The sequence below is a fragment of the Zosterops lateralis genome, assembly GCF_965231275.1.
Source record: "Zosterops lateralis genome assembly, chromosome: 12".
Taxonomy (NCBI): Eukaryota; Metazoa; Chordata; class Aves; order Passeriformes; family Zosteropidae; genus Zosterops; species Zosterops lateralis.
This window is the reverse complement of record NC_139772.1, coordinates 6,897,592-6,917,039: the sequence shown is the minus strand read 5'-3', so window position 1 is coordinate 6,917,039 and position 19,448 is coordinate 6,897,592. Positions and strand designations below refer to the sequence as shown.

At 41.5% G+C, this 19,448-nt stretch overlaps 1 protein-coding gene across 1 annotated transcript; it reads left to right on the top strand.

The window, feature by feature from the left end:
* Positions 1–228: 228 nt before the first annotated feature.
* On the top strand, positions 229–13,480 carry SHCBP1 (SHC binding and spindle associated 1; the record flags this gene model as incomplete). Its single annotated transcript, XM_083870315.1, has 13 exons — positions 229–322; positions 834–1,022; positions 1,578–1,693; positions 2,327–2,535; positions 3,241–3,333; positions 4,060–4,293; positions 4,400–4,565; positions 5,830–5,950; positions 8,879–9,010; positions 9,896–10,014; positions 10,770–10,856; positions 11,251–11,392; positions 11,627–13,480. The coding sequence occupies 13 exons, from the start codon at positions 229–231 to the stop codon at positions 11,944–11,946; spliced, it is 2,022 nt and encodes a 673-aa protein (XP_083726441.1). The 3' UTR covers positions 11,947–13,480.
* Between the last annotated feature and the right edge of the window lie 5,968 nt (positions 13,481–19,448).

The window sequence follows — 19,448 nt, the reverse complement described above, 5'->3', positions numbered from 1 at the left end:
CCGGTCGCTCCCGCCCCCCTCCGCTCCAGAGCGGGCCCCGCCACATACTGGCCGAGAGCTGCTGCTGAGGGCCCCGCGCGCTAACGGCCGCCCCTGCCGACACCCAATCAGAGCGCGGCGCTGCCTGCCGCGAGCCAATCAGAGCGCGGCGCTGCCTGCCGCGAGCCAATGAGGGCGCGGCGCTGGCGCGCGGCAGCCGCCCGGGCGGTTTGAAGCCAAACGGGCGCAATGGCGGAGCTGCGGCCGCCCGGACCGAGGGGGGACGGCCGCGACTCGCCGGCCGCAGGCGCCGGCCCGCGGGACCTCCCCGAGCAGGCTGAGGGTACGGACTGCCTGTGCCTGCGGGTAGGGAGGGCGCGGGGAGCCGGGAGGGAAGGGCAGCCCGCGCCCCGCGCTCGGACGGTGCCCGCGGGATACACCCGGGTGGTGTGGGCAGGAGGGGCGGCCGGGCCGGGCCGTTGGGATCCCCCGCGGGCCGCGCCCGGGACAGGGTAACGCCCGCCTGGCCGGACGGCTCCCCTGCTGTCCCCAGCCTCGGGCCGTGGGCACCGGGCTGGAAACGGGGGTAGGGTAGGGATGGCTCTGGAAATCAGCACTAAAATGTGGTAGGGTTTTTTCCTTTTAATCGTGAAGTCCTGGTGTGTTTCTCAGTGCCTATCATGAGTGTCCAGGAAGGTATGTGGGTTTGAAACGCTTTACCGAGGGTAATTTAGGACGTGCTGTTGAAGGCAGGTTCATGGTAGACCTTGGGCTGAACAGGAGCTCTTTGGGAACAGAGGAGTGAGTGAGTGGTTTGAAATGACAGTTTGCTTTACTCCCGTTCCCGTTCCCAGAGGTGCAGCGGGAAGATGCCGAGAGCGATTGGAGTGCTGACTCCTGGAGTGACTACGGCAGCCGTGACAAACCGGGGACCACTTTGGGCAGGACTGTGCCGGACGGGAACGTGCTTTTCCCGGATATTTTTCACACCGATCATCTTTTGTTTTACGAGCGATTCAGAATTTACCAGGATTACATCTTGGGTAAGTAATTTTTTCATGGTGTTGGTTTTCTTATAGTGACTTTAAACAATTCTAGTGGAGTCAACTGTATATATTAAGCTATGAGATACTTTTAATAATGGGACTGGAAAAGGCACAGTGTCCTGCCATCCCTTATGCTGTAACCTCAGCTGCTCTAGCTGGTGGACCAGGAGGCATTATTAATTTTGATATGAGTAAATAAAATGTGAATTATGCAAAGGCAGAACTGTTAGTCAGTAGTGGATTCTGTGCCTTGTTTTATCTGGTCTTCTTATTTTTTTTTTTTTTTTGTGTATTGTAAATCTATTTAAGATAAGGCACAGGTTATGTGTTTAATACAATTGACACTGAAACTTTCAGTGTCTGGAAGGCTGAGTCCTGGACGTCTTTCAGAGGAGCAAAAATGCTGATAGTTGTCATGAACTTACCAGAAAGAAGTCCAGCTATAGAGGTGGTAGAGGAACACTTCAATTGTGTTGACTTTCATTTTCCAGTGATCTGGAGGACTTTTCTTCCATTTCTTGCATAAATGTAGCGTCTTCAATTTCTTTTTAGCTGACTGCAAAGCTTCTGAGGTGAAGAGGTTCATAGCTGAGTACCTGGAGAAGGTCCTGGAGCCCTCTGGCTGGCAGGCCATCTGGCGCACTGATGTCTTCGAGGTCCTTGTTGGGGTGAGTGGGTCACTGCTGCGCAGCCATTTGTCTCCACTTAACATAATTTACCTCTCTATCAGACTTCTCCAAGTCTCTCAATGTCCAGGTCATGCATCTGTGTTGCAAATCTTGGATGTTCAAACTTGCAGTTCTATCACATGACTGAGGAGGGAAAAATAACCTTCATGGCCCCTCATCTCTTTTCTGCCCAATTAGTGACAAAACAGCTTTCACTATCTCCTTGAATTATTTGTATCCTGTGAGCACTTTGAAAAATGAGCCTCAAAGTAGTCCCAAAAGGCTGTGAGGTATTGATTTGTTTGAGTCTGAAGATACTGCTTTTGCCATATTTTAAAAACAGCAACACAAAAAAAAAAAAAAAGGTGGGGGGGAAGCAACTTACTGGCCTTGTTATGAGCATTATGAGAGATTGAATGAAGATTTGGATGTGGAGGAGGCTCTTTAGATGTGGGTTGTGAGAAGCTTAACTCTGGAGAGGAGAGAGCTGAGGAGATGGCCATGGCTGTAGGGTGCCATTTGTGTTGGTTTGTGTGGGGTCAGTTGGGACCTGCAGACCTAAGTCATGTCACATTCCCCTCCCTCAGCTGGATCTGTGGTTCTGAGGGATTTTGGAACTGTTTGTTCCCACAGGTGGTTGGTGTGGATTTCTCAGCCCTGAAGGCAGTTGTGCAGCTCAGTGAGCCGTTCCTGTGCGAGTCCCAGGACAGCAGCTTTACCCTGGAGTGCATGCAGGAGCTCCTGGAGCTGAAGGAACATCAGATCCTGCTGCAGGAGCTGTGGGTGGTGTATGATGAGTCAGGAGATTTTGACCAGACAGCACTAGCCATAGAGCATGTCAGGTAGGACAATTGCACCCTGCTACCCAGTGGGTCCTGTCCTAAATTCTTGGGCTGTGCTGGCAGCTCCACAAGCCAAGCTTTCCAAAATAAATCTGATGACTGGTGCTCTGAGGAGACTGCTTTCCCTTTCTTTTTCACCCCAGAGTTCCTTTTTTTTGTCCCATTCTTCTTTCTACATTTTGTCTCCTCCTCTAAATTTGTGCTTTATTCTTTAGGTGTTTCTTCACAAATTCTCTTCTTTTTTTCTACTTTATCATCTATCTCTTTTCCACCTCCTTTTCTTTCAGGTACTACAAGCTGTTTGAAACCTCTCTACAAATAGGCTGTAGGACTGGACAAAAAAGCTAAAATAGGTGGAATGACCTACATTATCAGAAAGAAAGCTTAGCTTGAAGGGTGATTGGCCAAAACCAAATAACCAAAAAGCCTCAGAATCTGAAGTGTCAGTCTTGCTTTTCAAATCCAGGTTTTAGCTGTTCCCTCCCTTTTGAGGAAGTAGGACACAGGTTATTATGAATTTTGAGCTTAGATGCACAGCATAAAAGTCTTTATGCAGGTAAGCAACAGGCAGGAAAGATGACTCTGTGTTTACTGAGCAGTGTACGGGGCAGTAACATGAATTTAGAGAGAGGTGATGCCTTGAGGTGGATTGGTTACATTGTGTTTGCAGTGCTGTTGACTCTGCTCTCCTCTTTGCTTCCAAAGGTTCTTCTACCGGTGCATCTGGAGGACGTGGGATGAGGAGGAGGAGGATGAGTTTGATTACTTTGTGCGATGTGTTGAGCCCCGACTGAGACTGTGAGTGCAACACTTTTGCTGTTCTTGGGGCAGACCCCTGGAATGTGTGATGTGGGAAAAGTGACTCACAATTAGGTGTAAAAAGCCCCTATTGACTTGTAAACCAAAGCAAGTTTGTTCTAACAGCATTCACTATCTGCTGGTCAAAATCTTGTATGGAAAGAACATGATTGAGGCTGCCACTTGATTTCTGAGCCTTGGTGTTCCATCAGATAGTGCTCCAAACCCAGCAGTAGTCATCCTCACACTTGTATGAGTTCTAATCCTAATAAAAGCTGGCATGGGAGGCTCCATTCTTTACCTCTGGGCATAGAATAAAAAAACACAGCAGAGCTGAATGTTAACAAAAACTTGTAAATTGGTCATTCTCCAGGAGGAATGTGTGTGAATCTTTAGCAGTTTTTCTAATACTTAGATATTACCTTCTAAATTGCTAATCTTTTTTTATGGCTGTGCTTATGCCTTTTATTTAGGGTGAGTTTCTGATAGTTGTAGACAGCCTTTCAAGCTGGGTAGGCAGCTGTTTAGAAAGTAAAATATTTGTGTCTGTTAAGATTTTCTGGTTTTGCTGCTCTCAAATAAAATGGAGCAGTGTTGATGTAGACTGCAGAGAACCTTGACTCAAGGACTGATTGAGTTCTGGTTCCTCAGGTTCTGTCCAGTCTCATGTTTGGTCTTTGAGGATTGTGGATGTGCCATGTGCTGACCCCTCGCTCTGAATTGCAGGCACTATGACATCCTGGAACACCGGGTGCCTTCTGGGCTGATTGTTGATTACCAGAACTTGTTGTCTCAATGTGAAGAGGTTTATGAGAAGTTTTTAAGTGTGAGGAACAGCATATCAAACGATGATTCAGACTCAGAAGCAGAAAACGTTTCCATGGTGGAAGGACTGAAATTGTATGACAAAGTGGAGCACTTAAAACAAAAGCTGAAACTAATTGAGAATCCTCTGCTGAGGTAACTGATGGGTTTGTGCAGGGAGGGGGCTCCTAAGGGGAATCACATAACTCAGAGGAGATGTTTACTGAAGCAAGAGCTGCTGGCTCTGTTGCTCTTGTTGCAGGTACGTGTTTGGTTACCAGAAATACGGCAGCCTCCAGGCCAAAGGACTGAGACCAACGGGGGCCAGGGTCATTCATGTTGTGCCCTGGACCATGACAGCAGGCCTGCTCCACATGCTGGCAAGAGACAAACTTTGCCCAGCACCTTGTGAGGAGTTAGAAATACAGGTGCAGTAGCAGGAATTTTCTGTCTGCTAATAGTTTTTCCTCTCAAGAAACAATGTGGAAGAATAAGTTAATTTACCATTGGGAAGATACAACAGTGGTGGGATTGTTTTGTCAGTTTAAAAAAAGGCACTGTAATTTAAACAATAAGTGGAAAAATTGGATGATTCAAATAATTTTTAAATTAATTTGTGCCATTTGTGCTTGTACTCTATACAAGCAGCTTCCTGTGTGTAGGAAATGAGATGAACCTGTAATAATTCTACAATGAAACATTTTAAAGCATGACACTTGAATTTAGTTTTGGAATACTTGTGTCTCTTGATGCTGCTGATAATGATCTAGAGTTTGAAGTAAGAAGCATAGTTTTCTTTCTTTGGTACACTGTGTAGGAAATACATTTATTTTAGAAGCAGTCATGTTTAGTTTTAGTGAATTCAGACTAGACTTGCTACTTCAGCAGTTAAGAAGAGGCTGAATTCTTTGGACCCAAATGAAATGGTTTGCTGTATTCTGATCACATTCATGAATTACAGATTGCCAAAAATGGAGCCATGGGGAACGTCCTGAAGGAACTTTTAGGTTATAAATCTGATTTTCTGACTTGGCAATGGAAAAAGTACTTTTATTATGCTTACCCTGGAATTTGCTGGGAAGCAATAAATATGTAGTTTTTATGTACTATTAGTCATCCTTCAGTAAGGAATCCCTCAGGAATGTTTGTGAAGGGTATCAGCCTGCCCTTTTTATCAAGGAAAAGGATCATCTGGACACTATTTACCACTGTGGTATCTGAACTCTCTTTAGGGGTGACTGGTACCAGAAGCAAACACAAGAGTATTCAGACGAGCTCTGATTTACTTGGCGAATTGTTTGGATTTTGTTTTCTATACCTTCTGTCATCTATTTCTTCATGGCAGATTCATGGCAAGTCACTTAGGCACAATTGAAGAGTTGGCCTGGAACCAAGGCCATAGTGAAGTTTGCTTTGGGGTGCATGTGCTCCTTGATCTGTGTGTGCCCCAGTTTTCTCTTGGGGGGAATGGACATGACATAAACTTAAAAGTAATGTTTTAAGGCTGGTTTTGTCTGCAGAGGGCTACAATTCTTGAATTCAAAGTAGAAATTTTGTATTATTAATGCCATTGACAGGATTTCTTTTAAGCAAAAGCAACAACATTTAATTGATAGCAAGCTCTATGGGCATAAATGCATCCATTTTCACAGCATCCTTTGGGAGCTGATGGTATTTTTTTGTCTTTTGCAGTTTCACCGTGACCCCCTGGCAGCTGTAAATGCCTGTTATGAAGGAGACAAAGTCATCATCTGCCCTGGCCATTACTTTGTTGATGGCGTGTTCTCCATTGCTGATTCAGTAGAGCTAGAAGGTACAAGGTTTGCTAGTCTAAAGGTCCCTAAAAATGTAAATGGAATGTCTTAAACTAGCTCTGTGTTAGGATTTACTCTTTGCAGAGCTTACCAGGAGCATTTGCTTTTTTTTCTTCACAGTGTTCCTGTTTGTGCTGTAGAGCTGTGCCTGATGCAGGGTGGAGTGAGCTGTTTCATTACCCATAGTGCAGATAGACTGCAGATTTTGCTGATTAATAACAAATGCATAATTTCCTCCTGTTTGTCTGCATAAATGGTGGTTATGTAGGTAATAGAGAAGATTCAACAGAAACCTAAGGGACTTGTTGGTTGTAATAGTGGAAACAGAGAAGTAATTCTGAGAGGCTTCTACTAACTTAGGAGTGGTTGAGAAATGTCCTTGTTGTTCTCTGTGTGTCTGAATGTGCCTCAGGGGCAGCCTGTGAGCCCACTGCTGGTCCAGCCCCAGGGAGTGCAGGGGGAAGGAGCCAGGAGGTGCTGTTAGGATTTACTGGTGGCACTTGGAGCATGTTGGTGATGGGGAGCAGGGACTGCCAGCCTGGCTCTGCAGTGTATGAAGGGAAATTTGATTAACACATTTCTTCTGCAGAAACAGACACAAAAGATGTGATTTTAGGATTTTTCTTGCAAAATATTTGTGGTTTAAAGTACTTCTGCTTTGCTTAGGATATGTTGCTCTCTCTCCCTCACCATTCTTGATTTCTCAGTGTATTTCTTTGATTTAGGCAGGCACACACTGTGGTAGTGTTATAGTCTGTTTATCACTGGGGCTTCTGCAGCTGTTGAGATACTTATTTAGTTGTATTTTTCTCTTGTCAAAGCTTCTTAATGAGAAGAAGGCTGAGAGTTTAATTTCCTGCTGCTCTGGACTTTTATTTTTCTCGCCCCTCTTGTTTTATGAGTAATTTTCATTCTTGCCCATCTCCTGTGTTTTTGATTTATACAGACACACATTGAGATAACCAGTGCACCTGCAGGACAAGGGACCTCCATAAAGTGCTTTATTTATCTCAAGAATGACATTGTTCCAAAATTGTGTGTGGTGCTATTTATTGCTTTTCTAGCTTTGAAGAAACTGAAATACAAATGGTGCAGTAGCACACATTAAAGGATGAGCTGCTCTATTTTAAGAAGCAAGGCATATAAATATGTATTTTTAGTAAAAATATGCTCTGAATTACAAGTACTTGTCAGGTATTTAATCTTCTTATAAGGACTCCTGTTAGATAAGGTGTTATAGCAGAAGGAGCAGCCAGGAACATTTGAAGTAGGAGCATCAAGACAAACTTTACTGGCACTAATCAGAGCAGCTGGCTGATTTGGTGGCTTTTTTGGGATGGAGGGGTGACTCATGGAAGATATGTCACTTTGCTTAGTTGAGCTTCTATTTTTTTCCCAGCCACTGTGCAGTCAGTACTAAGTTTGAAAGTATGAAGATTAGTAAATCAGGGATAAATAAAAACTTAGAGGAAGTAAATAAGGTTAAAGCAGTAGCAGCTGCAGGAAGTCATGATAAAGATAACTTCCATGCCTGTCAAAAAGGTGTCTCAAAGGCACCTAAGAACTTCCCTTCTGCTTGTGCCACAGTTGTTCCAGCTGGCTGGGAGCCTGCAGCCTCAGCCCTTCTCTGTCTGTGCTCATGGCAGGGGATGACAGTGGCCTTGGCTGCTGTGGAGCCCCTCAGGCAGGGGCACAGCCCTGCTGGCAGTGAGCACCACTGGGCAGCTGCTGAATCTTCCTTCATTCCAGAGGTGGAGTGGAAAGCAAGCTAAAGGCACAGTTAGAATACTGCAGGCACTCTACAGGACAATAATTCCTAAAACTCCTGCTTTGGATAATAATTTCTTTCTGTAGTGGTGAGAAGTTAAACTTTTGCTGTCCTGTGGTGCTCTCTTTTTACATGCTGGAACTGCCCCATGCCACTTCCTCTTCAGGGGTGACCATAAATCAGTAGCAGTGGGAAAAGACTTTTGGTAATATCATGTGTTGAAGTATCAATCACTTAACTTTGCATTAAATTGCCTGTCTTTAAAACTTTCTGCCAACTCTTGTTCAAAGGTTTTTATTTTCATTTTGTTTTTAACCTTTCTACTTGCATGTGGCAGTATTTATTTATTTATGTACTTGGTTAAAAGCTGGCATCCTGCTTGGGCACTTCTTATCTGTGTGTGCTCTCAGAAAATGATAGGACTCATGCTGCTTTAATGGATGTTGCATTATTGCTTTCCTTATCATGATTCTTGTCAGTGACAAGCAATAAAAGCTTTACATGCTCGTAAATTTTCCTGTAAGTGCTTAAATGCTGACAACTGTGGATGGCTTAGTAAATCAATGTTGGCATGTGCTTGTGAAAGCTGCTTTTTAAACTGAATTAATCTGGAAGCCTGTGCAGCACAGGAACACTGAGTTTCCCCCAAATTCTGTGTAAACAGAGGAGCTGAATGAAGCATGCTAACAATATCAAGCCCTTTGCACTTTTTATCCTTGTGTTGTGGTGTGACTGTTTTTCCCTCTGTGTTCTTTGGGACCTCTGGCTGCTGTAGTGAACTTCTGTCCTTTGAGAGCAGACTGGAGATGCCTGTGTGTCCTCAATTCCTGCATCCCCCCCTGCTCTGTTGATAACTCCTGGGAGTGAGAACTTTGGCCTTGGCAAATGTCAACGCAGTTACCCATTTGTCCAACTTTCTCAGATAACTTTGCATTTTGTTGTGTGCCATTCAAATAAGGTAACTTCTGAGTTTAGCTTGGAGTGCCTGTACCTTGGCACTGAGGGGATGTGAGGTGTAGCCTGGCCACTTGTTGAAAATCTTATTCAAGGTATTAAAACATCAAGCTTGAAACTTCTGTCATTGATTTAAATGTCTGTGTACTGAGCACCTCATTGTCACCAGATATTCTGATTTTGCATATTTCTCTTCTGTTCTTAGGCTATGGCCTGCCAGATGATGTTGTGATAGAAAAACAAGGGAAAGGAGACAACTTCTTTGACTGCACAGGAGCCAATATAAAGATCTCCAATTTGAAGTTGGTGCAGCATGATGCTGTGGAGGGGATTTTAAGTAAGTGTAAAAGCATCTTGACCTTTTTGTGACTCTTTAATAATTAGTGTTAGAAATAAAGCTGGGACCCAGTGTTGCAGTTTAACAAAATATCATAGAGAGAGAACCCCTGCAGATACACATATTGAGTCTTCCCCCTCTTTTTTTTTTAACTTGTTTATAATGTGGACATCAAAATAGCTTCTGTTTGTACTTTCAAACTGTTGTGGCTCTTATGCTTTATTCTTCTGCTGGGTTGAGATCATTAATTTGATCATTGTTCTGCTGTTAAGGCAGCCTGACTCTGAGTGCAGCACAGCCTGTGCCTGGAAAAGGAAACAATTCTTTCCACAGAAGAGCCCCCACGGCAATATTCAGCTGTAGCTGACCCCAGTCCCTGCTCCACTGAGGAGCAGCACATGCTGTAGGAGTGCTGTAGAACTTTGTTTCCAGCACCTTCAAACTGACACTGAACTAAGTCTAAATTGTATCCAAGGAGTTTATTGGCTGTGGCCTTGTCTTTGCAGGAGGTGCCAAATAGTGTTTTTCCTCGACAGACATTTGGGTTTTAAACATGTTAAAATGTTTATTAACGTTTGTATGCATGTATTTAATATCTTTTGAATCCAAAAATCTCTTAGGAATGTAATGAAAAGAATTATTGGTGTCATTAAAAAAATCCAAATCTATAAGACAAATCTCCAACCAGTGCTCCCTTGCAGCAGCATCCCTGCTTAGACCAGAAAAACAGCATGAGTTCAAACCACACATGAGCAAATGAGTGAAATTGAAATGGACAGACTGAAAATATCACACTACAAAGCTGCTGCAAGACTGTCTGTCTGTAGGAGGGGGTTGTCTTTGCAGAATTGGTTCATCCAGCAATAATTGTTTCTGTGTATGCAGATGTCCATCATGGAAAAACCACACTGGAGAATTGTGTGTTACAGTGTGAAACCACTGGAATAACAGTGAGGACATCAGCTGAGCTACTGATGAGAAACTCAGATCTCTATGGGGCAAAGGTACACACTCAACTTTGACTTATTTCCTAATTTAAAAGAAAGGTTTCTCTTTGGAAATAGTGCAGTCAGTCACAGGGTGGCTTCTGTTGCTCTGGAGAGAACCTTTGTAAATTCATTTTGGACAGCTGCATGTTCCTGAATCAAGATTGGTCTCAGGGATCTTGTAGCCTCTTAGGAAATGTGGTGAAATGTCTCAGGCTGGTTTGTGTGTGATGATAGCAAAGTGATGCAGTAACAGGGAACATCAGTGAAATAATCATTGCTGCACAGCTGATGCATGTCCTGCAGTTCTTTTATAATGATTTTCTGGTTTCTCTGCCCATAACTAGTTTTCTCGCTTCCATTTGTTCTGCAAGTGAAATGCCCTTTTTGGACACCTTTGATTCTTACAGAGGGATGATAAACACAAGAATGGGCTCTGGTTTGGATATTTTAAATAGTGATGGGGCTTGAGGTATTGAGAGGGATGACTAAAGCACAAGCAATTAAGGCAAGGCTGTTGAGCTACTCTTCAGCAGGCCCTCATGGACTGGTGCCCTATGCTGTGACACCTCAGCCTTGAGTAATGCTGCCTGAGCTGGGTGACAAAGCTGTGAAGCTGGAGGAGTGACACAGTTTGCATTGTGAACACAAAGGTGTGCCAGGGAGTGCTCAAGTTCAATAGTAAATGTGCCTATAAACTACTATCAGCTTTATCTTGTAGGGTAAAAATGTGCCTAAAGTATTTCTGAACTTCTCCCAACTATATCTTGCAGGGTGCTGGTGTGGAAATCTATCCAGGAAGTGTGTGCACCCTGCTGCACAACGGGATCCACCACTGCAAGGAGGGAATACTGGTCAAGGTCAGTCCCAGTCACAAGCTAATCACTGCTACAATTAGTTCCAGTAGGTTTGGGTTGGCTCAAAACCCTGCTGTGCTATGCTGGAATTCTTATATGGCACACATGGTGCTTGTCTTGGGCTTACCTTCATCCTTGCTGGATGAACTAGTTCTCCATTAGACAGACAGCCAGTCTTGCAGCAGCTTTGCAGTGTAATATTTTCATTTTATCCACTCCAGCAGTTACCTGGTTTTATTTTATTATCTCCCAGAAGAAAATGCCTTTCACAATGTCTCCTGTGTAGGCAAATAATCCTGCTCTGGCTAATACAGAGAACTGATTCTACCTAAAACTAGAAGATTCTTGTGTCCCTTTAGCTGGACATGACATGTTAGGTTTCTCTTTTGTTTTGTAGAACTTCTTAGATGAGGATTATGAGGTTCCCAAGATAGCCATGATTAATAATATGATCCACAATAATGAAGGATATGGTGTGGTCCTGGTTAGACCAACGATACCCTCTGAAATGAAGGATGCTTCAGCACAGGAAACAGCAGGTACTTTTCTTTTACTAGAAGAAACTCCTAAAACTACTAACTAAGTCTGGTATACCTAGGTTTTTGGATTGCATACTTCATAACTTGTATTTGAAATTTGTGGCTGTCATGGAGTACTTAACCAAAGAGTGGGATGGGTTGACAGTATAAAGATTGAAGAAAATGAATTTCAGGATTTTTTAAAGATGTGGCTGCTTTGCATGACTGTTGGTGACATTCTGTTTCCTGCCTTAGGAAATACACAGCCTACCCAGGCAGGTGATGAAACAGCCTGTGCAGAGGGCTCCAGGCAAGAACAACCTGGATGTCTAACTGATGAGCTGGAGCTTTGTAAGCAAGCTGAGGCTTCTGAACAAACTGAAAACAACTCTGAAATTGCAAATGGACTTGGGGCTACTTCTGCAAAGAAGAGCCAGATACACAAGAAAAGACTGAGTGAACTGGGATTTACAGAAGCTGATGACAACTTAATGTCACAGGAAATGTTTGTCTCTGTCGAGGGCAATCAGTTCAAATGGAATGGGAAAGGAAGTTTTGGTATCTTTTTTTTCTGACCTGACTCCTGCTGGCATTGCAGTAGGATTTGTACAGTTATTGATTAGGTCATATGCTGAGAGTTGTGCTATGGTGTTACGTTTTTATTACCTAAATGTAATCCCTATTAAAGGACTGTGGCTAAAAACTCACTTGGTTCCTCCGTCTTCTCCACACTTTAAATCTGCTGGGTGAGCTGCCTTTGTGAAGCACAGGTGGCACTTCTTTCCCTTGCACTTCATTTGAAGCCTGGCTGAGCTCTCAGCAATGTCTTGTCTCTGTTTTTAAAATCAACTTTATCACCAAAGGGCAGAATGGATCAGGTTGGAGGGCCCAGTGGTCATTTGGTCCCACCTCCCTTCTCCAGCAGGCTCATGCCAGAGCTCAGGGCACAGAATTGTGTCCAGGATTGTTATGGAATGTCCCCAGTGAGGGAGACTCCATGTCCTCTGTGGGCAGCCTGTTCAGTGCTCAGTCACTGCACAGCAAAGTTCTCCCTCATGTTCAGGTGGAACTTTCTGGGCATCAGTTTCTGCCTGTTCCTCTTGTCCCATTGCTGAGCTGCAGGGGCAGAGCCTGGTCCATGCTCTCAGCAATACTTACTGTATAAATAAATATACCACAGCACATGACAAAGGTGGGTGAGTTAGGAGGAGAAATCCCCCTCAGCTCCAGTGCTGCAATAAACAAATATCTGCTCTATAGACACTGCTCTCTGGGGATTTATTTCCAGCCTGGCTTTTGGCATCAGTTTCCTGACCCTCTCACATCTACAGCTTTTGTATTATGCTACTCTTTTCTTTGAATTCCAAAAGTCTGCCTTATGCTGATGGTGACATGGAAGGCAAAATATAAGACATGCAGAGAAAGAATAAGGTTTTACAACATTAGATCTTGAATTACAAAGCAGTCTGGGAGAGTGTGCCATTCTTTCCCTGCTTCTGGGTGTTGGTGTTTTGAGGGCAGACAATTCCTGATTACTTTTGTCTTTTTAAGTCCAGAAGAATCTCATCCTTTTTGACTTGTTTGATATAGAGAGAAACAGCAGAAACCTTTTGGCCTTAATATGAGATGACAAGAGGTGTGAAAACCTTTGTTTTGCATCTCACCACTTTTCCGCTTTTTGGAGTCGTTCCCTTCTGCTGCCTGATTTAGTGGAAACAAACTGTGAAATACAACTGCCTTGAGTATTCCCTAGTTAGATATTTCCATTTCCATTTCTGGGGGAGGTTTCACAGATTATAATATTTTTCTTTTTGGCATTATTTCGTGTAGTAATAGATGGCTTTTCAGTTGGTGAAGTTTTGCATTTTCTTTTGGACATGAAAATGCAAGCCTGTAATTGTCTCACAGCAGATAGATGCTTGATGATTTTAATTATAATAATTAAATTCAGAGGAGAGCAGCTGAACTGGCCAGATTTAAGTTGTTATTTTAATGTATCCATTTATGCATGGACATTTCATTATGGTAAGTTTTAGTCTGCCTTTTTGGCCCTGTATACCAGGCTAACTCTTGCTGTTTGCTGAATAGTGAAGTAACATAATAAATTAATCTCTTGTATTTATAAAATTGTAATTTCTTTCAAATCAATAAAGAAATTTCCAAAACTTCCACACAGATGAACATTGATTTTGTTTTTTCCATTAGGTATATGAGGTACTTGTATTTTTACTCCTAATGAAAAATCAATTTAATCATTTCAATATAAGGTAACTTTGATCATTCCTACTGTTTGAGGATGTTACTCTGCAGTTTTCAATTTAAACTGTGTCATCTGTGTTTATGTTCCTTCCCTGACTGAGAGTAATTTCAACAAGCCAATAATTATTTTGGTAGTGCTGTTTTGGAATTTTCTTTGACTCTATTGCTATATTAGTGGGAAAACTTGTCTGAGACTTCTCTAATGTTATGGGGAAATTATAGTGAAGACACAGAGGAAATCCTCACTCTGATAAATGTATATTGTAGCACATAAAAAGCTGTGATAGAAACCTCGATGAGCCCAATTAATATGTATAAGACCCCTTTGTTATGGTGAAATCCACCATTTCTATTCCCAGCCTAATTCCAGGACTAGCTAATGTGGAAAGCAGTTTCAGAATCCACCTTGAATTCTGTCTCATGTGATCTTTGGATACTTAGAATATAATTCCATTATGGGTTGGGGAGCCATTTTTGTTTGAACTGTATCTCACAGGAACACAATGCCTTACTTTAGCTACTGCAGTAATGCAGTTTCTACAAAACTTTCTATCAATTTTCTAGTTCTGTTTTCCTCTCTGCAGGCTGTTGGTCATTGCCGCTTCTGATAATCTGGCCTGATCATGTTGTTTTTTGAAGATGTGATTGCAATAGAATTAACTACCTGAGTTATTTAAGAATGTAGCTCTTGGACAACAGCAGTAAAATCTTTTAGAAGCTACATCTGAAGTACAGAGTGAATGATTGTTTTATTTCTACAACAACTCTACAAATAATGTGGAAAATCTCATCCAGTGATGTAAAGAAGAAAAGATAATTAATAGCCAGTAAGCTTCTAACTTGGAAAGAGTGTCAGGAAGTGAAGGAACTAAGAACAGTGGAATAAAAGCCTTAGAAACCAGTTATGCCCCCAAATGTGCAGAGAAATAAAATAGCACTGTGAACTTTTTTGAAGACAAAATGTTTTAAAGGGAACTTTTCTGACTTTGCATTAAGAGAGTTTGATTTAAATTTATACTAAATCCATGACTAATGTCAGATTATGTGGAGAGTTAAAAATAAAGCTTAGCCTGCTATGAATAATTCTCTGTTCTAAATTCTGAAATGCTTCAGCCAAAAGTAGGAAGAAATGAACACAGAACAACTGACATGTCTTAGCAGAATGCTGTACATGCTTTGTGCTACTCATGCCTTTCTTTTAGGAGACCTTATTTTCAAATGAGTTAATAAGGGGCTTAGAATTAACACAGACTAGCATCATAACTTCTTTTGCTTTAGTGTTTTCTAATCCATAAGAAAATAGTTTTTTGTAGGGAGTATATTAATCACAGCCTGGGGGTAAGGGGGTGAAATGCTGTGCTCTCATTAGATGTGCTGCTTTGTTACATGCAATGTTTTAAATCTGTTATTAATGCTGCATTTCAGGTGTAGGGAAATAGCTGTAACTTTCCTATTTTGCATCTTCTTAGACTAGAGCTTTTGAGTATATTCCTTTTTACAGGAAATTCAGCATTTTTAAAGGGGAAACAAAATATCCATAGGGGGCTTCAACTTTCAGATTCTCTCCCCAGAAAAAACCATGCATAGCTGACTGACTCTTATACATTCTGAGGATATTCCTAAGGTTTCATTCCAGATTGTGGATGTCCCTCTAACAGGACTTTTATTTTCTCTGAACTCTTTGATTGTATAAAAATATTTGTAATTTTGGAAAATATTTACTCTGTAAGAGAAACAACACCTAGATGTTTTACAAGTGAATTTAGTGATATCTGATATGTTTGACTGACAGCTCTAAGGACAGAATACTCCATTCCATGTCCCAGAACAGACACATCATAGAATAATAATGGGCCAGAACTGTTAAAAATTCAGAGTGAAAATTCAGTCTCTTGCTGTATTCATGGTGGTGCCATGTCTTCCATCTGTTCTGCTAATGCAGGCAGTAAAGCACACATCTCTCCTGTGATACAGTGACTTTATTAAGGCAGAGATCTGTCTGCATGTAAAATACGATTACATAAACAATTCATAGAGTCTGGGTCTAAGATTTCTGCCAAGCACTTGCTGCAGCTGGTTGCTATAGAAACAGGCAAAGGAGGCTGGTTTAAATTTGTTACTTCACAGTGTGTGGCTTTCTTGTATTTTGCTTCAGATGGGAAACGTGCTGATGTAATGTCTCCACACAAACAGTTTAAAGCTGGGGTAAACCAGTCCCATGGGAAGTACAGCACTTTTCCCTTGTGTAAATCACTTGTTTGTGGGAGTGCTCTGCCTGAGTCCTCTCAGTTTCCTCAGTCATTTTTGTGTGTAAGGCTGTACTGTCAGAAGGTAGTGCATTTGTGCTCCTTCCCTCCTGAAACACATCTATTAGTTGGTTGTTTTTTTTTTTTTTTAACTCTGCATTAAATCAAGGTGAACACACCAGGAAAAGTGGGTGGACATAAAAAGTGCCTGTAAAGCTCGACAGTTTCATATATCAAGAGACAGGGCTTTCAAATTAGGGCACAGAGGAGAAAGCCACAGCAGCTTCATTGACTGAAAAAGTACAGCCAGAGAGGAAGGCAGTGAGTAAAGGGTAGAGTAAGTGTCACTGGAGAAAAAGGATGAACTTGGGTGAGGGATAATGTGCTTTTTCATTGAGTCTTCTTCCTTGGGAAATACTCAGCTACCAAAAAACACCAGTTCACAGGAAGGGAAAGAACTTCACAAAGTGACTTTGCAAAGCTGCTCTGGGCTTTCCACCAAAGCAATGGTGATTTTGGACAGGTAAATTGGTCAGTCTTTGTAGCCTGAACAGCTCCTGTAAAATACAGAGTGCACAATGAGTGCAGGTGTCCTTTTGTGCAAGGGAGTTTGGCACAAGCTGAAAGCAACCACATCCCTGTGGCCCAGGGACCTCATGGCTCTGTTTGGGAGAGGATTTACTGTAGCTGACCCAGTCATACCTTCTTTATTATGTGGGATTCTGCTCACCTGGTAGAAGTGAAAAAACCCTGATAGACCCTGCCAAAAATGATAATTCATTTAGATATCCCACCTGCATACAATGCAATGCAAAGTAGTTTAGTTGTGTAATTAAAAGCTACATTTACTGCACATTAAATAATTTCTGATCTTTCTGATACGTCAAGATTCTGTGGAAAGTTTCAATTCCTTACCATCTCTGCCAAGTCCCTCCTGTATGTACAACAGGGAGTGGATGCTGCAGAAGCCTTGAGGTCTGTATGGTCTTGCCTTAACTTTCTCCATTTAATCATAGTATTTAATCATAGCACATTAGATTGATTTAAAATTATTATAGCTATCTGGTTAGAAAAAAAATCATAATGATAATACAGAATGTTAACCCAAAGAAGATTATTCTGCAGTATTTGTGCTCCAGCAGATGTTTCTCTTCGATAAGTGCTGCAATCAGTGCAAAGAATAGAGAGTTATATGGCTTTCATGCTGAAATGTGCATGGAAAGCTTTTCCATTTTATTAAAAAAAAAAAAAAAAAAAAAAGAAAAAAGAAAGAAAGAAAGGTTTGAGGGTTTTTAAAAAAATCCATCTCTACTCTGTGATTCAGAAGACTGGCAGGTGAAAGCTGCCTCCTGATGACCTTACTCATTCAGAAAAAGGAGTAATTTTCTTCTTCAATAGAAAATCTAACATATGCCTAAAATTCATCTTGTGATTATGATAAATTAGCAATACTGACATGAGCAGTTGCTTTGTTCAGGAGCTGGGGTGCATAAATCTGTAGGAGCTGGGAGAGGTGCCCCAGCCATGGAGCACAGGGATCCTGGCAGAGGCTCTTCAGCAGCAGCGGCTCAGCTCCATGGCCCTGCAGGAACACAATTCTCCCAGCAATCCTTTTGTGTGCAGGACACAATCTACCTGACAAAACCACTGGACGTTGCTTACCACTTCTATTCCAGATCATCCATTTGGTTTTGTTTTGGTGTTTTTTTTCAACCAAGCTGGACAGAGAAAATTTTAATATTTTCTATCAAACTGCAGAGAAAAGTTCTGTACAAAATCTTGAGGTATTGCTGTTACTTTAGCCATACTGACAGTAAAACAATTATTCCTTCTTTAATTTCTATCCTCTGGACAGTTTGTAGTTTTGAGCATGTATTTTGCTTCTTATCATATTTTATTTGACAGGCTCCTGTGAAGAATTCTGTCATGGGCCTTTTGTGCCTGAACAGGTCCTGCCAGCTGGTTTTTGTGTGGTTAAGTTCATGTGCCTGATGGTGGCCTGCAGGGAGCCTGGCTTATCTTCTTGTGTCTGCCAGAAATTGTCATCCTAATTTTGGGGTTTGTCATTAAACCATTTTATTGGAAACTAGACAACTTTGAAAGAATGATTCCTGCCAGTTCCACTGTTGTATGGCTGTCCTGGTTGTGCTTTCATACTGATATGAGGCCAGGTAAATTTAACCATGGCATTTATTTTGATGCATTATCGACTCTGTACCAGTCAAATTCTGTATTTCTGCAGAATTAGTCACCAAAGATTCCTTTTTTTTGAGAAAGTAGTGGTTGCAAAGCAATTTTTAAGACATACTTTTGTTAGTTCTAAAGCTAATAGACTTCCTCATATACTGAAGCATAGAAAGAATATATAATTTCATTCTTTATACACCAAAGCATATTAAGAATGAAATTATTTCAGAATTAATATCTTTCCAAAAGCTGGGCCAAATCTTCATGTAGAAACTGGATTATAGATAAACAAGTGCATTTCTTAAGGAAGCATTGACAAAACTTCCACTGCTTAGTTGTGCTTGAATAACCCTTCTGTTTTGTTTTGGTATTTCCTGAGGATTCATGTCTGGGAACTTCAAGAACCAAACATGCTCCTTTTCCTCTGGCCTTGGATTCATTCATGCCTTTCATACTTTTATCCAGGAATGTCTTTGGAAGGTTTAAATAGCTGTAGCCTAAGCTCTGTGAGTCACTGGAGGAGAAATGGAGATGAGCAAATGAATACTTAAAAAAACTCATAGTAGCAAGGATTTTTAAATTGCATAAATTTCACAGGCATTGATTGCTGTGCTTTCAACAGCTACGGAGATACTCATCAACCTGTTCTGTAAGGACTAATCACAATGGAGCAAGGTTGCTGTTTATTTCATTTACAGTATCCTAGGAACCAATCCTTTGCATCCATCTGCTTTTTACAGGCACAGTTTATCTTACAGGAAACTTACTTGTTTTTATAGAATAAGTTGTACAAATTCTATTCATCTGCCTCCTTGTGCTGGAAGGTTTTTTCCTTGACCATGACTTTTCATCAAAACAGAATAAAACCCTTTTCCAAAATTAAGAAATGTATTTTTGAAGGTCCTGTGGTTTAATAATCTGTGTGTGTTTGTTCACACTTTGTGGTTCTGTGGTTTTTTTTTTCTTAGAAAGTAGTGAAAAATGTTGTGCTCTAATATGAGTGTTGGTTATATTTCCATCCTCATATTATGCATCTCTTTCATTTTATGTGTTTGGATATGTTTAGAAACAAGATTGAACAGTAGTTAAGAAATTTCAAATTTATTGCTCTGTGTACAGCCAAATCTTTCAGTAATTAAAACTGTGGTCATTCTTGGGCAGAAGAATTCCTGAGGACTTCTTTGTGCTGTAGTTTAAACTATGATTCAATGAGGCAGCACACGTGAAATGCATGAGAGAGAGTAAAAACGTGGGTCTTTTTGCACAGAAGTATTTTTAGTTGCTAATTTTTATTATATTGTCAAACAGCACAATGGATTAAATGATGACAGTGATATGTGGTGGTGCCACTGGTAATGTTTAATATGAGGTTTTTCTTGCATTGG